At 43.4% G+C, this 19,254-nt stretch overlaps 1 protein-coding gene across 1 annotated transcript in view; it reads right to left on the bottom strand.

Annotated features, from left to right (window-relative positions):
• The window catches only part of NXPH2 (neurexophilin 2), a 43,023-nt gene extending 25,450 nt beyond the window's left edge, over nucleotides 1-17,573 (bottom strand). The window contains exon 1 of the mRNA XM_075710635.1: nucleotides 17,458-17,573. Coding sequence (XP_075566750.1) covers nucleotides 17,458-17,511 — 54 coding nt within the window. The 5' untranslated portion in view covers nucleotides 17,512-17,573. The remainder of the gene's footprint in view (nucleotides 1-17,457) is intronic.
• Nucleotides 17,574-19,254: the final 1,681 nt, after the last annotated feature.

Genomic DNA, 19,254 nt, shown 5'->3' with positions numbered 1-19,254 from the left:
TGCCTCTACAAGACCGTTCTCTGCTGCAACATTGGAAAACCAAGCTCAAGACCTACCCTTGTAAGTAAAGCTTAGATGTCCTAAAGATGCTTGAAGTGAAACATCATGCCCTTCTGGTTAATTTAGAGAAAAAAATTGTGAATGACTACTATTCCTTTGACTATTTAAATTGTGGCTTAATGATCATTTAGCACCCATCACTAAACAAAAAGAATGGTGCCTATCTCAGTGATACAGTATTGAACTCTAAGGGATGCATTTGACTCTTGCACAACTAAGTGCAACCAATTGAAGTCTTCTGAAGTTTTGATTCTATTCCCTACATAATCCTTACTATCAGTCACAGAAGAGAATTGAGTCAGGGATCCCCTGAGCAATCTGAACCCATATGTAGTCCACAGGGATGGATGGGTATCATTCAAGTGTGCTGAAAGAGCTGGCTGATGTTATTATGAGGCTGTTCACTATCAAGTTTGCAAGGTTTTGGAGATTGGGGGAGGTCCCTGATGACCAGAAAAAACCCAAACGTAGTGACCGTTTTCAAAAAAAGCTAAAAACAATCCAGGAGATTACCAGCTGCTCAGACTCATTTCAGCCCCTGGGGAAATCATGGAACAAATCCTTCCTGAAGTCATATCTGGGCACATGAAGGGGGAGATGATGACTGGGAATAGCCAGTATAGATTTACCATGCCTGACTAAACTGATTGCCAAATATTTATCAAAAGACTAGATCTGTGGATGAGGAGAGAGCAGAGTAATGTCATCTACTTCATCAAGGTTTTTGACAGAGTCTCCCAAGCATCTCTGTCTCCCGGTTGGGATGTTACTGCCTTGACAAGTGGACTACTGTTCGGGTGAAAAAGCAGCTGGACTCAGAAGGTCGTGGTTAATAAGTCATACTCTAACTGGAGGTCAGTAACAAATGGAGTCCCATTCTTCTCCAAGACTGTAGACTGAATTCACAAAGGGATTTTGTAGGCTTAAATTTTCATAATCACTATCATTACTGAAAAGTCTTGACGTAGTCTGCTGGAAAATACAGTATAAGCAAAATAAACCCCCCAAAAACTAATCTGCCCAAAGAAGATGATTTAAACAATCTTATTTGCTTCAAAATTTCATTATAAAGGTATTTGCAAAATACATTGTTGAAAGTTGTTGCTGTTGGGTTTAGAAGAATCTGAAGGAGGGGTGTTATTAAACATGCAGAATTTCCATATTAATGAAAATGTAACTTTCACTTCAACAGACACTATTGGGTGCTGAGTATTTAAGTTAGTTTCTTCCTCTCAGTATTAGTAGTGTGCTTTTACCCCTCAAGGCCCATATTTATGCCAGCAGTGCAGGATCACTGGGAGGGTGGACTTCCTTCACCAAGTTAAGCAAGCATGGCTACCAGAAAGATACTGCCTCCACCTTTCTCCCACTCTTCCTATATGCTATCTTCCCTTCATTAGAGAAATGCTTGTGCCAAAATGCTGGATATGATCCATTTAAAAAGAAAAAAAATTCCTAGCAGCTTTATTTTTTAAACATGATGACTCAAAGTTGATTATCTCAATTATAGGCTTTGAATGGCAGCATATAAATGAATTTAGCAATTTTTTTCCTTGTTTCAAATGTACATGTTCCTCGAAACAAACGTCATATTTGTATCGTGTAGTAGACTTAAAGGACAGCTTCCACCTGCTAACTTCCCAGGATGTTGTCTTATATATATATATAAACACACTGAATATGTCATAGGATGAAATGTTCTTCCTTGCTTGGTAATATAGGTAGACATGGACTGCTTCATATTTGAGTTGTCTGGAAGACAGCACACTTCTTGAATAGATGGTTAGGGCGAGTGCTCAAAAGCATTTTGAAGAGAACAGAAGTTTTTTTTGCCTGATGGACTTAAAAATACCCCCGTGCAGACGTATGATTAGCACCATGTGAAAGAAGAGTTTATCTTAAAAGTTATCTTTTGATAACTGTATTTATATTTCAGAAAGATAAAAAAGATTCATTGCGATCTACTGACTTAATCTTTCATCCTACACATGGATGTAGTACTGCAGACCCTATCGTTTCCAGGATTGTGATACATCATAGAGAGAGCTCAACCAGTTGGTCCCAGAATTGAGACTGCAATCAGAAAATGAGCAACCAGATTGGAAAACCAGACACATTTATGTACTTTTATGAGTTACATCAGCCAGTTGTTCTTACTTACACTGTCTTACAGAACATTAGTAAATGTACAGAACATTAATATTCTTTTACAGTAGTGTAATTTATAAAAGGAAAAAAAAATTAGGAAAAGCTCTGATCTACTATTAAATCTTTGCTGAGGGGGATGAAACTGTTAAACTACTCGCCTTGCAAACGCTACTTAAAATTGACAAAGTACAGCCTAGGAAGGTTATTCTGTATTTTGTCCTCCAGGGTCAATAATTCTATACTTGGAGCCTTCTCTGAACCTATTTGTGTTTCCATACAGTCTATATTTCAGATAGGCACACACCTTGATGTTCCTAACCAAATTGATGAATTTCTCCCACACATTTATTGTTCTTATTTCTGATTACTGCAAGAAAAACTAGCACCTTGTCTTGTCTAGCCCTTAATGGAAAGTTTATCTATTAAAGATGATGACTTGTATGAGAAATAGGTGGTGGTTCCAGGTAAGAAGATTATTTTACAGACTACTCCAAACTTAGTTCTTTCAGGAACAGGAAATTTGAAGCAATGTCAGGTTTAGAGCAACAGAACATCTGATGCTTTTTTACAGCATCTTTCAACAGAAGTTTTTCTTACACATTGACAGTTACAAAGGTTGTCACTGCTTGCAAAGAAACGTGCCCCTTGGGAATTCATTGGATATTTCTTTAATCAGAAATTAGAGACTGAGCAAAATACTCAGGTGTACAATCTGTTTATGTGTAATTCCTGCTGTTATTTTTCTTTTCAGCCACTACTGTATTTACTCAGAGCACTGATGTGTGCTCAGCCCTGTACACGAAGCAGAAGGCACCTCTGAAGAGCTTGCAATAGAAGTAATACATCAGGGAGATTGGCAATGTTTCTGGCTAGATATAAGAATGTTCTCCTGGAGCTGATCAAAACCACGTAACTGTACTCATCCTACCTTTTGGTGTGCTTGTTAACTTGTGCATAATGCTAATATAGTCACGTAGTTCACATCTTCAGAATATACACATAGCACGCACAGTGTCCCATCCTCATGGGCTGACTGCTGATGTCCAGGAAAAAAAAACAAACTGCCTAGATAGTGAGTCCAGAGATGGATAAAAAAAAATTGGCAGAGAATGCATTGCAGTTTGGAGTAGAAAAAAAATATTCCAAGAGAATTATTCAGAATACAGTGCCTTCCTCCTGAACCTAGCCCATTTTCTTCACCTGCAAAATTGCCAAATTCTCCAAGAGTCCTATACGCTCAGATGGTATCTTTTAACCCTAACAAGTTGGCTCAGCACTGCAGATATCTTTCCATTAAGATGTTCTGTGAAAGCCAACAGGAAAGAGGGAAGAAATAAAAGACAGAAATCACTTGAAACACGCATGATCAGTAGAAAAGATCAATAAAGAGGCAAAACTTGCTGTGACTCATAATGCCAACATTGCAGTTCTTAGAGAAAAAGGTCCCCAGGAACAGGCAAATAAGGCAGCCTAAAGCAAAGTGTCTCAGGAGTGATAGAAAAGAAGATAGCTAAGCGTAACAGGAAGGAATTAGGAAAGCTTTGCGTATGTTACTAGGAAAAACTTACTAAACAATATGATACTGTCAGCTGTGAAATTTCCTAGAGATTATCATGGGACATTCTAAAAAAAGCTAAGAATAGCAGGAAGCGTTCAGTATGAGCAATCCTACATCACAGGAAGATATTGGGTAGCTTGTCCCGGTATCCACCTGCTAAAGTAAATAACAAAAGAGAAGGGAGAGCTGGAGAGGCAGCAAGTACACTTTTTCCACAGGTTCATAATGGATGCCTAGGTCCTAAATCTGTAACCTGTAAAACCACACTGTAATACACATGGCCCAAGTAGTGCTTATATTTTAAGAATGCAAATTCCCTTTAGTTTGTTTTGAAGCATGCTTTGCTGAGCACCTGAGCTCCTCATCCATGTATGGGCTCCCTCAGGATACAAGTCACAGAATCGTTTAGGTTGGAAAAGACCTTTAAGATCATCCAGTCCAACCATTAACCTAACACTACCAAGTCCACCACTAAACCAATTAAGGGGAGAGTAGTAAGTTCACGTTTCCTGGCTTGGTGGCTGGATTATTTTTTAATGAAAGTAAAAACTAGGAATCATTAAGGTTGGAAAGGATCTCAGATCATCAGTCCAACCATCAACCCAACACCTCCATGCCCACGAAACCATGTCCTAAAGTACCACATCTACCTGTTTTTTGAACACTTCCAGGGATGGTGACTCATCCAATCCAGGATGTGGTTTTCACACACCTTTGACTAAGGTCAAAGAGGAAAAAATGCTTGCAATGATGCCTCCACCACCTGTTATTTTATTTTTAGTTTTTTTAATCCAATGTCTCCTTGCAGGACCAAGTATGTCTTCTGGTAGGTGTGAGAGGAAAGCCAGTTTCCTGCTCTCAATTTGAACACACATATCCCACCTCCAAAAAAAAAACCAACCCCCAAACAAACAAAAAACCCCACGAATTTGTCCTTATTCTCTCTCTTCCTCCAAAAGGTAGATCCAAGCAGCTCTCAAGTCCCTTTGAGGGCAGGGACTGAGCACCCTCCTGTAGAATACTGTCTACCTTGATAAATATGATACTGCCTTGAGAGATGCAGGCTCACTTTCCCTTCTGCTACCCTAATTAGGGGATAAGCGCTGACTTATTTGCACAGAGAGAATGGAGATGATATCACCTATTTATTAATTAGTCATTAAAAGCTTTTTTACCTTAGGCTAACCAGCGTAAAAAGCCTGCTAGTCTAAGTGAAAGGAGGCATCCTTGCAACCCAGAGGAAGGCTCTGAAGTTTCTAAAAGGGATACATTTTAAGCTACTGCTCCTTTCTTCTTGGGACCTTGCTAGGTATCTTCCTTCTGTGTGGGGAGCTTGCTGAATCCCATTCTCAGGCACCATATGCAAACTGCAGGTGTTTAATTCAAAGCTGTGACAGAGATAACTTCTGTACTGTCTTTTAATGATTTTGAATTTTCCAGAAATGTAATAAAATTCCTGATCACATTTAATTGTTATTCTCAAACTGAAGAAATGAAAAAAAAAAAACCCAACCCTTTATTTGTGTAGGTTTTCCTGCCCCACTAAAATTGATTGCTACTTCTTTTCCAGTTGAGTATTTTGAAGAGGAGCCTGAACCAAATGAATTATACAGTAGCCTACATTTTCATTACAGCCAAAGAAAGATTAAACTGTCTTTCGTAGCCTCTACGTGTCTATACAATAACAACCAAAACCCTGAAATGTGGCCACCCCAGGAAGTCCTGGTGAACTTCTGATTAGGATGCAGGTGTGTTTTGGCTTTCAGACTCATCTCTTGTTTCAAATATTATTTTAGCCCATTTCCTAAGAAAACCAAGCTTCCTAAGATGCCGTTGCCTATCAGCTCTATGTCAGTCCCACTCAAATAACTGTTCAACCATTCTGTGCACTTCAGTCGGGTCTGACAGAGCTGGTGATCTCAAGGATAATTACATTTCCATTAAATAATTGTAGCACGTAAGACAGAAATCGGGACATAGGGCTCATATTCAGAGTAGAGCAGGCTTTATATAATACCTGCTCACAGACTACTTTATCTCAATATTCACTGAACGCATAGAAGAACATTAATATCACTGGTTGGGACAAGTCAGCTAAGCGACTACTGGTTTGTGTTATCAGCACTAGAGTTTTAAGATCGAAATAGAACATGAAGTTGAATCTCCTTCACAGTTACCAGATTTATTGATATCAATTAAAAATAAATCTAGTAGTTAATCTGAACTGGACAAGACAATCCAATCCATCAAAATCCAGGAAAGATATAATACCCGTTACATTTGTATTTTTCTACCATATTCATCTTGCTACTCAACCAAAAATATAGCTGTGCTGTTCATTGAAAGAATATTGCAAATTCACCAGAAGGCAACTTTCTGCAGAATGGTATTCTTAGTTATCATAAATATAAAGTTAGCTATTTTAAATTCATTCCCGACCCCATTGTTCAACATTAAGTATTAAAAACAGCAACACTGAACCTTCAGTCTAAGCAAGCAGAGTAATAGATCCCATCCAATATCCACAAAAAGGTTTTGTTCAATAACGTGGAGTTTAAATTCCCTAGTCACAGCAGTGTTAGGCTGTCCATTGCTGGTAATACACAGGTCATGCATATCTGAATAAAAAGAGTATGGGGTGAATACCATAAAATGGATCTGAGTATGAGGTATGCCATGGTTTTTTGTTCTTACATTTAGAGGCATTTCATTTATTTTAAATCAAATAGGTCCTAACTCAACAATGAATTTATTCTCCTGTCAGACACTCAACTACCTTGGTACTATTTTAAGCTAGATTCAGTTAGGTGTCAGGAACTGGATACTGAGTTTTAGTGAGAAGAAAAATAAGAGGAGGCTCGAAGAGCGAGATGGATGAGAATGACTCTCCCACTTTTTAAGAACTTTAAGGAAAAACATCAGCCCTGATTTCACCACAAATGCTGTAGAAAAAAAATCTGGGATTTTGGGTTCTAGGGGGAAGGAGAGAAAGCATAAAGAAACAAAAAAACCTTCTGTGCCCCCAGAATGCTAATGTGGTAGAAATGCAGTTTGCTGTATCTCTTGGTATTGATCTAAATTTTACACACCAGAGCTCACTGCCACAGCAAAAGTTTGATAGGGAGAGGGTGTCAGAAGGGAAAAATACACTTTTTAGAGAAATAGTGCAGGGTCTATAGCATCGACAGTTCTGTAAAATTTGCTTCTTAAAAAAAAAAAAAAGTATGACAGCCCCCACATCACATTCCAGTGTTTTGCTTTAATAGTGGATATGCATTCAGATTTCACCTTGTAACAACTGAGTTAAAAAATGGACTATTTTAAATGGAAACATTCTAGAAGCACATTATATAACCTAGGACTCAAAGCTGATAAAACCTTTGGATTGATCCACTACCAGAAAGTTTGGACAGAGCACTGTCAGCACGGGGTAAACTAATGACCACTAAATAGTTAGAGCCACCTTTACAGAATCTATTTAATTTGTTTCCCGTACAAATACAGTATGTTTTGCTTTAAAAAACAACGTTGAAGTATTTTCTCTACTGGGCAGCAGAAAGGCAGACAGTCTTTCTATCTGGTCTATCTTTGGTCTTTCTATCTAGTCTGGTCCTGGCTACCACGCTTTGGATCAGGCAGGCATCTCCAGGAGGAAGAGGAAAGTGAGGAAGCCGCTGCTTCTCCCATACGAATTGAGCATTCTCTGCTTGGAAAAAACTTCAGGAGGATGGAACAGGGAGGGAGGGAGAAAAAGAGGTGGCAAGCAGGTAGCTCAGAGTACGGCTTGCAAAAGCTCCCTGGAAGGCCAGACTTCCTTTGAGCGGAGAGCAGACCCAAGCCATGGGAATGGGGAGAAGGCTGATGAATTCGTCATTCAGCACAAAAGACTCTGCAGTTTGACTCAAAATTAACTCAAAAAAGGATGTTTCTGGTACCGGAGGACTAATTTGATGACTGTAAACTACGGAGTGGTTCAGCAGCAGGGTGAAGAGGAGCCTAGCATCCAGCCGCAGCTGTATCACGGGACTTGTCCCAACCCGATAAGGAGCTCGGTATCAGTCTTTTCCTTGCCTTGAACAGCCACAGAATTGAAATTAACCAATGGACAAAATTTAATCTGTTTTAAAAGCAAGTAAGGTGCAATTTTGTTAGTGGCTGTCACATATAAGTGTTTCAATCACCTAATTTAAAGTGGCTGAGGCTAACACACCAGATAACTCTTCAGTGGTGCCACACTGACAGAGGTAACATTACCTGCTATGAATCTTTCCACAAAGCTGATTAGCATTTTGTTAGTTTAATGAGTGGAAAACAACACAGGCTTTAGCCTTCTCCCTGGCACGCTGCTTGCTCAAGAAACTGAAAAACCGGACTTCGTCCCTCCCTTGCTCCACATTATGTCACTCCAAAAACGTCCCTGCCGCCGGCCAATAAAGATCAGACTCAGCAGCTCTTTTCAGCTGCTACAGTGCTTTAATCTTAAAACAGAAAGAAGTTTCATCTTTAACTTATTTAAGATATTGCTTCCCAACCTTTTCTCTTTTATTGTTTTATATATATTTTATATATAAATATATATATTTTTATATATATTATTTATATTGGTTTTTATATATATTTTAGTGAGATTTTTATTTGCTTTTAAACCAAGGAGGCTCCAAACTAAAAGCGTATTTTAAGAATCCATAACAGAATAAAGTACAAGAGGAGGATTTTGTAATTATCCCCAAATTAAACATTACAATCTATGAAATAAGGAGTTCAGTTTCTCACATGCAATACTAACCTTCCTGACACATGGGAACACACGTCTACATGGCCTACAACCAGCAGTCGTATATTCTCTCTCCTGTATTTAAACCTGCATTTATATCTGGAGGTTGCTTAGACATGTTTAGGTTTAAACCTTGCTGCTCTGGTCTCTTAGCAAGATTTAGCGGCACTGACTTTTGCTCCCATATTTGACTTCCAGACTGGAGTTGGGTTGAACCCCATGAACCAAAGAAGTACAGTGGAGTTTCCATGTACTCATGTAGACTGTGGCCTCATAATGCAACCTCTGCCCCATAGCATATGAAATAATATATACTTTGTCCCAAAATTATATTAAAATATATTGTAAAGATATTCACGAGGTTTTTCTATGTTTTATGGTTTCCTCAAAGTGTCACTTAAGGGTAGGGATAAAGCTACTTCTTTACATCATTCACATATTTTCTGTAGTCCAAACCCTGAATTTACTCAGTTTCCATATACATGGCTCTGAGATGACTATAACCAACATACAATTTATTGTACTTCAAATACATACTCTTAATTATACATTTTTTTGTCTTTTGGAGACAAAAAATACCAAACTATTGTGTTATTGTATTAAAAATGTAAATATATCAGAGTTTTATCTGAGGAAAGCATGTGGTACAGCACTAAAATCCGACTTGGAAAAATACGTGCAGTGTCACCTTAATAGTAATGGGTTAAAAATCCTAAGCAGTAAGTCACATTAATCAACATACAGTCATTCACCATGGATGCAAACACTTCACAGAAGTCAGCTTCTCTTCTGACAAAGTTCATCCTTGCCTCTGTCTTCATATTGAGAGGGGCCAGTGAAGGAGAGGGTCTATTCTGCTGCACAGAATATTCTTCTGGTCCACTGGAGGTGAAGCTGAGAAACATACGCCGGAGCTCTATTTCGTTATGCTGAGCCAGCCTTTGTTCCCTCAGTTTCCCAGAATAATGATGGCACACATGTAACATACCTTGACTATAAAGTACCATGAAGTCCAACTGTCAGAGTACTATAAAGCTACTGTTATGTACCTATTCCTGTACTACCATCTCTGAAGGTTTCTTCTTCTAAGAACCACCCAACTGCTTGGAGTAAGAAGAAGATTCAACTTGGGAATACTTTGTATGGTTAAGGCTGCCCATGGTGGAATACCACACTCACTTGTAACTGCTACAGCCAAAGGCTCGGAAACGGATCACTGGCCACGAGGGCCTCCAAGCCCCATGGGGAACAGCAGTTCCAACTTCCCAAACACATGTAATGAACAACAGAAGTAATCAGCTGTTTGCAAGAAGAAAAGAGCCAGGCAGCCTCAGAGGAAAATGAACTTCCAAGGTCCCACATTTTACCCTCCTGCGGTGCTAAGCTTTGTGGTTCCCCATCCCCCTTCACGGGATGAAAACAGCAACAGCACCCACAAGTGCTCACGGCAGTCACCAGATTCTTGCGCTTGTACAATCAAAGAGGTGAACTAAGTCAGAGAGCTCAAATCTTCCTTCTTCGCTTTCCCTACTGAGGGTCTGGTTGGAAAACTCCAAAATTCTCTCCAGTGGGAAGAATAACAGCAGAAGGGACCCACCACAGCCTCTCACATGCTGAAGCTGGTGTTACTGTGGGAATATTCCTTGTTACTGTCGGTCTGTCTGTCCCTCTCCTCCTGCAGTAACTGCTCAGGCTCGCTCCACCTGCCCAAGGAGCTGTTTTATATCCATCTTCTTCCTCTCTCTTACAGTCACCTCTTACTCCCTCAGCCAAGTCCCAGTGCTCTTTTTCTTCAGGTCAGCCTCAAGCACAGCCAGCTCCTTCTCCATCAAAACCATAAAAAGCCATTATATCTACATAATAACAGAACAAATATAGAAGCACTTCTACGCACCGTGTTTTAGTCTCTTAGATAATGGGTAGTTAAGGTGGTGTTTATACTGGTGATTCATGGTATTAGAAATACCTGGTCATCACCAAAACCAAGTACTATAAAGTCAGGAAATTCTCAACTGATCATAAATACAAACGAAACATGCTGGATCTGGAGAAGCAGAATTAGGGCATCTGGAGTAGCCTCAACTCTGCACTGTAATGACACAATAACCATAATTGGTCCCAATGCACATAAAAACTTATTTCAGAGACATTAGATTCTTAGTTTTATTTTTTATTTCTCCCAATTCTTTCATTTTCACTTCCCTGCTAATAATAGCTTCTATTACTACCAATCGTTTGGAACAAAGAGAAAACCTGTCTCAAGAACTACAGCTCTTAAAGCTCTTTAATGCTACCTTAAATTGCAGTCAAGTCATTCAAATTCTGTATTTACAGTAAGCGCTGCCATTCCAGGGAGAGCAGAGCATCACACCAGCACTGAAATCTCTGCTGCAAGGACAAAACTACTTAGTCTTAACTGTGGACCCATCTTCAGAGCCCTTTATTTCCTCTCCACTCTTAATTTGTTTCCTTGAACCTCTTTGTTAACGGCGACTGAGCTTATAGCTGACACAGAACACGAGCCCACAAGGAGATTCCCTACAGGAAAGGAATTAACATTGTTTCCCAAGTCCTCACCTGCAGACCTCATAGGTTTTGTGTGGGATTCATCCAGAAACTCATCCACCCGCCCTGTCCCATCCCTTGCTCACCTGGCAGAGTGCTGACACCTCCCATATTCCTGCACAGGACCCATAGCTTTTCCAGCATCCCAAGTGCCTGCTATGCGGAGCCTGGGAGCGGGTAAACATTAAGGCTCCAGCCCGTGCTCTGTGCTGCAAGGAGTCCTGCCGCAAAGTGCAGACCCCTGGGCTGCAGCCTTATGTCGAGCCTCCTCCATCGGTTCGTGGAATGCGGGGTGTATCCCAGGTGCGTGACTCGATGCACGGCCACGACCGGGTTGCATGACTCTGCACAGATGCTAGCACATTTTCAGTGCTACAACGGTACAGTAATAGTTTCTGAAGTATGAGCCACAAGGAAACAACTGATAAATGGTATGCATATAGATAGAGTATCAGAGAAAACCTGCAAGTGTGAAAGGTGCTACATCGGGGGGAAAGGGACTCTAGGAGGGTGAAAAGTGACTCATGTGGACTTACTTAACAGTAGTGATGCTCTGCTGGAAGCAGAACCTACCTAGCAGGTCCATCCATTATTTCCTTTAACTCTGACTGATTCTTTAACTACCTAAACAAACTACATAAACTACAGCTACAAACATGGTGGGAAATTGAGAGAATGAAAATGGAATGGAAACAATGAATGGGCTTGGGGAAATATACACAAGCGTATTTAAGGTCTGAAGTGAAAGGCCAAAGCTCGCCCAGAATAGGGTATTTGGAAATCAAGTCCAGGATGAATTTGTAACAGTCATGTGAATGGGAACTTTCGCTTTCCTCTTTCCCAGTTATGCAAGATTTGATCTAGTAAAAAGTTCAAGGCCAGTATTTTTGCTTTATAATGGGTATAGTGAAGCAGTGAGTTAGAGGTGGGCAAAAATCAGGACTAGAAGACAGATTAACAGAGCAAACGCACTGTCCTGTGAAGTACACATGCTTTTAAATAGCCACTTTTCACAGCAATTTTGTGACAAAGGCAAAAAATTCCTCCTTTTTCCTCGCTGCATTTGGTTTTGATACATTGACAAATACGTGTGAAAGACTCAAAGCAAGCCTTCCCTGAGCACCAGAATAGCTCGCTCCCTTTCTGACCAAGATGCAACCCACACCTATGGAATTACAGCTTTCGTCTTAAAACCATTCAGCATAGACTCGCGCTGATCTTTCCTTACTGCAGCTATCTACCAGAAGTGCCCAAGAACTACCATGTCTTATTCAATATTTGAGTCAAATACGGGTCAACATGTCACCCACAGATCACAGGCTAGGACTGCCCAGTGCTCGCTTCCCATGCCGTGCCATGCCGAGCAGCTCTCACTTATCCCTGTACACATTTCTTCGTGAAGTGTTGATTAAGGGTAAAATTTTCAACAGCATAGGAGGAATTTGGTGCACCTAGAGCAGAGTTACACCTCTCTGGGTCTTGATGCCCTGAAAGTCCAGTGAGTGGTTTCTGCTGTTGCACCTTTTCGACTCCCACGCCCGAGTTCCCTTCTTGCAGAAATCAAGGCTCAGGAAGCAGAACAGAAAGGTGAGACTCATCAGTGCATCCCAATTTAGCGTTTGGGCTCCACCGATCTTTCCGTTTCACGTCCCTGTCGGTTACACCATGCTACCAGTAACAAGAAGCACTTACAGCACGTCTCTGACATGTAGCTCTCGGTGCTTGACAATGGCAGACAAATACTTTCCACATTACAGGTGGAAAGACTGAGAACTTGGGTTTTACGTGCCCTGTGCTAGGGAAGCCTGGGGTACCTTGCAGTCTAGCAGACATCAGTCAAACAGACTTGCTGTGCAGATTTTATATAGGATCTATAACCTTTCTGTGCCCCAGTCAACCTACAAATACACTTGAAAATAGCCGTCACCAGTTCCACAGAACTAGGTCAAAAGATGTGACGTAAGGACAAGTTGAGTTTAGCGTTGCATGTTAACCTCCTATGTAAACTAAACCTAGCCCCAGTCACCTTCATATATAACTCCGCATGCAGGATAATAAATTCTCAAACTGCTGAAAGCAGCATTTGTTGAGCTGTCTTCAACTTCAAACTGCCTGCATTCCTTGGGTTACTTCTATTATGTTATTACACAAGAATGAGATGTAGGCTTACAATGCCTACAGCATCAAGAAAAATACCAAAATAAACCAAATGAAATGTTGGGCCCAGTGTATTTCCTGACAAAGATCTCCCTGAAATTAAGGGGGATGGAATTTGATCTGTGTGCTTCAAGATGACCAGAGGGAAGCGTTTACCTTTCTGAAACAGAGCTGAAAGTTTTGCATGGTGCCTATTTACAATTCTCACTGCAAGGGCATGTTACGCAGACCACGTTTGCAAGGCTACGGAGACAAAATTAAAGTAGCCAGGAGGAACACACCTCTGTGTTTCTGCGCCTCACATGGTATACATATTTTAAATGGAAATGCAGCTTTGTCTCAGTCTTCAATCTATTTCTGCATATGAAGCAATGTCTTGCACTATAGCAAGTTATAAATGTTCTTTTCAGGTCAAGTTGGTGAAGTCTGTTTAAAAAAAAAAAACTCTGTAAAAATTTTGGCTTAATTGTCTCATAAATTGTTTTTCATTATAAGTAAAAATTTCAGCCCTTGAAAAGTCCAAAACCAAACATAATCTGTCACTAGTTTCACTCGTATCAAAAGCTATACTTCAATCCTTGTGGAGAAAAAAAAAGAATCATGAAATAACATACTTTGCCCTTTTTCTAATTATTTCTCATGTATACAAACACTACTGGGAAAAAATGAACTGCTTTTAAGGGTTTGTAAAATAATTGATTCCTAGGTTTGTAACATGGTGACAACTCTGCCCAATGATAGTATTAGAAGACAGCTTCTTGATAGGAATGCTGATGCAACTTTAACTACAGGTACTAGAAAACGCTGCTGTAATCCTTTCTTAACTTCAAACTGCAAAGAGGTAAAGTAAACAATTAGTTAAGGTGCCGGATTACCCTGTCCTGTCTGTGAGTGTCTGTAACTACACCTTGCCCAGACAAAGGGAAAGCGGCGGCTATACCAACTAGCTGTAGCTAAATCAAACTACTTCTTGATTCAATGCTTATCTACAGCCCCCCCCCCCTTCTTTCTTAAAGAGGTAAATTTCATACATTTTAAAAGACCCCATATAAGCTATTTTAAACAATGTTATGAAACATGACATTTTAAAGGTGCAAATTAATAAAATGTAAAGAAAATACTGAATACTGACAACATTTTTTTAAAAAAACCCAAGATTTCTTTACAAGGACAAATAATACTCCCAGGGAAGGGGCAGAAGTCCCCCTCCTTAAAGGCATTTAAAAACTAACTTAATAAAACACTAGCAGCCATACTATAAACCATATACTATTAATACCTCAGTCTTTTCAATTTCTAGCATGTAGAACTCCCATATTTATAACGAGATAGCTAACAGGGCATTCAGCAATTATGTGACAATTGGAAAAGCTTACTGAAAATTAACAGTACAGCAAGAGTACCTGCTAATGATAATACAACACAACACAATTTTTGGTCTTCTTATCAGTAACAGCCCAGACACATACTGACTGTGCATTGCAAATTATTGTTTTGATCTATATTGACAATGTAAGGTAAACCTGGCTTTTAAAATGAACGCATTTATACAGAAGTTAGCACCTTAACCTGACTCAACAGCAGGCTTCCTTACTGTTTAATATACCCAAATAATCAAAGTAGTTTAGGAAATATATGCATACTGCCTGCACACTGGTACACCATCTATTAATCAAAATAATCCAAGAATATGCTACAACAATACATCCATACTCTATTGAAGTAGTACTGAACATGAGCTTCTGATTGAAAATATTAGATACAGCATACAGTCACCTAGCTAACACTGCTTTCAGAAATCCAGTGAGGTTGTCTGCCATAATCTTTAGCATCTCCTCAAATTTGTGAAGTTTTACATGGGTCTTATCCTACATTTGTGCATCTTTAAAAAGCAGGTAAGTAGATAACACACTTTTGTATTTGAAAGCCAAGCAAGTGTTTGAAGTTAAACCTAATTAAAAAAAGTACTTCTACCTTCACTAAAATGTAGTGCCAAAATATGTTCCATTGCAACATCTCTGCTTTCATTAAAAATTAATATTGCACCACCAGGAAGGGCTTGATGGTAGCATTTCTGGGTTACAAGAATGCTGCTGTATTGCAACACTGAAACCCATAATTTTTAATTTCTTGGCTGAAATGCTGAGCCTTTAGCATTGTATTAATATTAACCACATTGATCTTTTTTTTAAAAAAAAAAAAAAGTCAAGAATTAGTACCACCAATGCCTGCCTGCTAAAACTGCTAATTAGATTATCCAGGAAGCCACCAGTCACTCCAAATACTGGCCAGAGAACAAAGAATAGTACAGAGACTTGTATTCAATGCATTACCATCAGCATCAAATATTTCCAAACTCAATTTATAATAAGCTGTAACTTTAACCAGATGGTAACCAGAAGTTCTGGTAACAGTATGCTAAAACATATTTACACAACTTTTTAGTAATAGATTAGCATTAAAAGGTATACCTACAATGCCTCAAAAACCTCACACATTCTCATTTTGCTTTAATTTATTATTTAAACTAATTTATGTCAGCTATAAAACTAACTGACCCCAAAACTTTGCTGGTTTGTGTATAAAGAATGCAGAAAAAATGAATGCTACTGGGCGAGCCGAGTGCCACATCCACCTGAAAACCTGCACTGACTACGCATGATTTTTGTTTGATTCAAGACAGCGACTTTGCTTCTTTAGTCAGCCTCCACTCAAGGCATGTAAGACCACAGCAAGCAACTTCCCACCATCATCCATAAAGCATTTGAGTAACAACCCCAATCCCTGTTGATACAGGTTTCAATCAATCCCTTTGACATCTGTTTAAAAACATACAAAAGGAGGGTGTGAGAGAGGCTGCAGGTGTGAGGAAGGAGCATTTTTATTTCGTTCCTCCCCTTCTGCTCAGCAACTTTGCAATGCATTTACCTCTTTCCTTTCCCATCTCTCACCCCTGCACGTTATTTAGCTGAAAACTGGGCTGCAAGAACGTGAAGAATGTAAACAGCCTTTTCTTGTCCAAAAGGATAGGAGTGTGAAAGAAATGTGTGCCTTATCGCAGGGCTGCAGCTCGCTACTTCATTGCTATGATAAAGTGCTGGAGCAAAAAAAAAAAAAAACATTACACGACAAGCACAATCCAAAACCGGATTAGAATTTGACATAAGCTTCCTCAAAAACTAATCAATCAACTCACGCTGTAATATTAGACTCCAGTTCTTAAGGAGGGTGTTTAATCCCTTCAAGGTTTATTCCACACTCCCTACTGACTACAGTGGCAAACTTTCAGGCACAAGGCAGCGGGGGAAGAGAGGCAGAACTTTTGCAGCACGAATCAGAGGTAATTATGGGAGCAGCTAACACCCTCCCGAAAAAAAAATAATTTCAACGTTATAGTAACACTTGTAAAAGCGAAGATCGCCAAACTCTGTCGCAAATGCGATTTTTTCCCTCTTTTTAACCTCTCCCGCCGTAATAACATGGCCATGACCGTTTGTTTGCTGCCTTTAATGGCCACAAACAGGGCAATGTGGTGGCTTCGGGAGAAGCTGCGCCCCTCGCTCGGCTCCCCCCGCTCCACGCCTCGGGGTTTTGAAGCCTGCCCCTCGCCTTGGCACCACGCCGGTGCCCAGGTTCCCCCACTGCGTGCACGGCAGCGTGCAGCACACGAGGCAGCCGTGTTGCAACCAAAATTAACAAAACACCACAATAAATTCCGCGTGCGCCGCAGCGAGCCGAAGCTAACGGGGCGGCTCTACCTACGGAGCCCGCTGCGTCGTGCGGGCGGGAAGGGGCACTCGAGGACAGCGGGAAAAACTTTTCGGGAAGGGCCAGTTTCGGGTGTTCCCCGGCGCCCCCCCAGCCCGCACCCCCGGCTCGGCGGCGGCTGCCGGCGCACCCCGGGGCCAGGCCCCCCCGCCTCGCCCGGGCCGCTCTCTGCTCGGGCCCCCCGTGCCCCGCGGTGGCGAAGCAGCCCGCCGAGCAGCGAAGGCGCGGAAAAAGCACAGACCGGCTTGGGGAAAAGAAAAGAAAAAAGAGAGAAACAGAAGTAGGCGCGGGGCCGCGGGAGGCTGCCCGCCGCTCGCAGCCAGCCCTGCCCGTGCCTCCCGAGGAGACCGCGCCTGCCGCCCGCCCCGGCGGGAGGGGCGCCGGTTCCGCGGAGCATGCGGCGGCGGGCCCGGGGAAGGAGACTTACGAGCTGGAGGACGCCCTGGAGCACGACGAGGGGCAGGGGCTGCAGCTGCACCATCCTGGCTGCCGGTCTAGGCGCACACTCCCCTCGCCTGGGTCTCGCACATCGCCGCTCCGGGGAGGGGGGGCGGGGGGGGGCAGGACCGAGCGCAGGGACACGCCGCCCCGCTTGTCCCCCCTCACGGGGCGCTGGCAGGCAGCCGCCAGACCCCGGCACTGCCGCGCCGCTCCCCGCCGCCCCGCTCGGCTCGGCGGGCGGCCATGGCGGGCGGGAGGCGGGAAGGAAGGCGGCGGCGGGGAGGCGGGAGGCGGCGGCACCCCCCTCCCCGCGGGGCAGAGCGGGGGAAGCCCTCAGAGCCCGCCGCGGGCCGGCGGCACGGCGGTGTGCCGGCAGAGCGAGCCCGCCGCCCCGCTGCCTGCCATGGTGCTGCCGGGGCGGAGGAGCCGGCCGGGCCGGAGTTGAGGGGAGCCGTCGTGAGGGAGGGAGGGAGGGCGGGCGGGGGGTGGGGGGGGCGGCGCGTCCCCGCCGGGCGCCGAGGAGACCCCGCTGCCCCGGGCGGGGCGGCCGTCCTCAGGCAAGTTTAAAGCCGCGGCGGCCCCTCCTCCGCCCGCGGCCGCCCCCCGCCGCCTGCCCGCGGGGGAATGGCGGCTCCGCGGGGCCCGGCGCTGGCTCCGCCGCGGGGAAAGCGACCCCGGCGCTGCCTTCCCTCAGGGAGCCGCCGCCGGCCGCCCCGCTGTGGGGCCAGAGGGGAGGCGGGAAGGGCTGGACCCAGCCTTCACCCCCGGCCCCGCTTTCGCGGGGGGCCCGCTGTCACGGCTCCGTTAGAGTGGATATTAGGAAAAATTTCTTCACGGAAAGAGTGGTCAGGCATTGGAAGAGGCTGCCCAGAGAGGTGGTGGAGTCACCGTCCCTGGAGGTGTTCAAAAAATGGGCAGATGTGGCACTTTGTGGGCACGGGGGTGTTGGGTTGATGGTTGGACTGATGATCTTAGAGATCCTTTCCAACCTTAATGATCCTTTCCAACCTTAATGATTCCTAGTTTTTACTTTCATTAAAAATAATCCAGCCACCAAGCCAGGAAACATGAAATTGCTACTCCACCCTTAATTGGTTCACTGGTGGACTTGGCAGTGTTAGGTTAATGGTTGGACTGGATGATCTTAAAGGTCTTTTCCACCCTCAACGATTCTATGATTTCGGGTGGATCTGGCCCCGCACACGGGTGGGCAGCCATGCTCCCTGTGGGGAAACTCGACGTGTTTCTTCTCCCCAGCTGTGAGGAGGCATGGCGGGACGGCCAGGCCCCTCGAGCGGGCTGGGGCCCTCACCCGCCCTGGGGACGCCAAATGTCCGAATGTCCGTCAGCTGGGGACAGACAGCCGTGTCCCCTCGAGCGGGCGCAGGGACAGGGTCAAGTTCAGGCGGGCTCCTTGCGTGGGGTGGGGCTGCGTGGGGAAGAGCGGTGCCGCTGGCATCATGGGGCGAGTGGGGCCGGGGTGATGGCGCCTGAGCTGGGAGCCCAGAGGGCTGGAGAATCCGTCTCCAAAGAAGTCACTCTGAGGTTACATCCATTTAATAACATAAATTAACAAATACCCTCCGGACCCATTTTTGAGATGGGCGTGAGCAGCCTGAAACTTTCGTTCCTGTGCTTTCAAGCTGCAAGTGTGACGACCTCGTAATGTGGCAACCTTGAAAGGGGAAATAAAGTTTTGAGTGCAGGGGGCCGGGGTCAGACAGAAACCCCGGCCACGTTCGGCGCACGTGGCTTCCCCACGGCCCGGGACCGACGCGGCAGC

This window comes from Pelecanus crispus, chromosome 5 (assembly GCF_030463565.1).
Source record: "Pelecanus crispus isolate bPelCri1 chromosome 5, bPelCri1.pri, whole genome shotgun sequence".
Lineage (NCBI taxonomy): Eukaryota > Metazoa > Chordata > Aves > Pelecaniformes > Pelecanidae > Pelecanus > Pelecanus crispus.
This window is presented reverse-complemented; position numbering and strand designations above follow the sequence as displayed.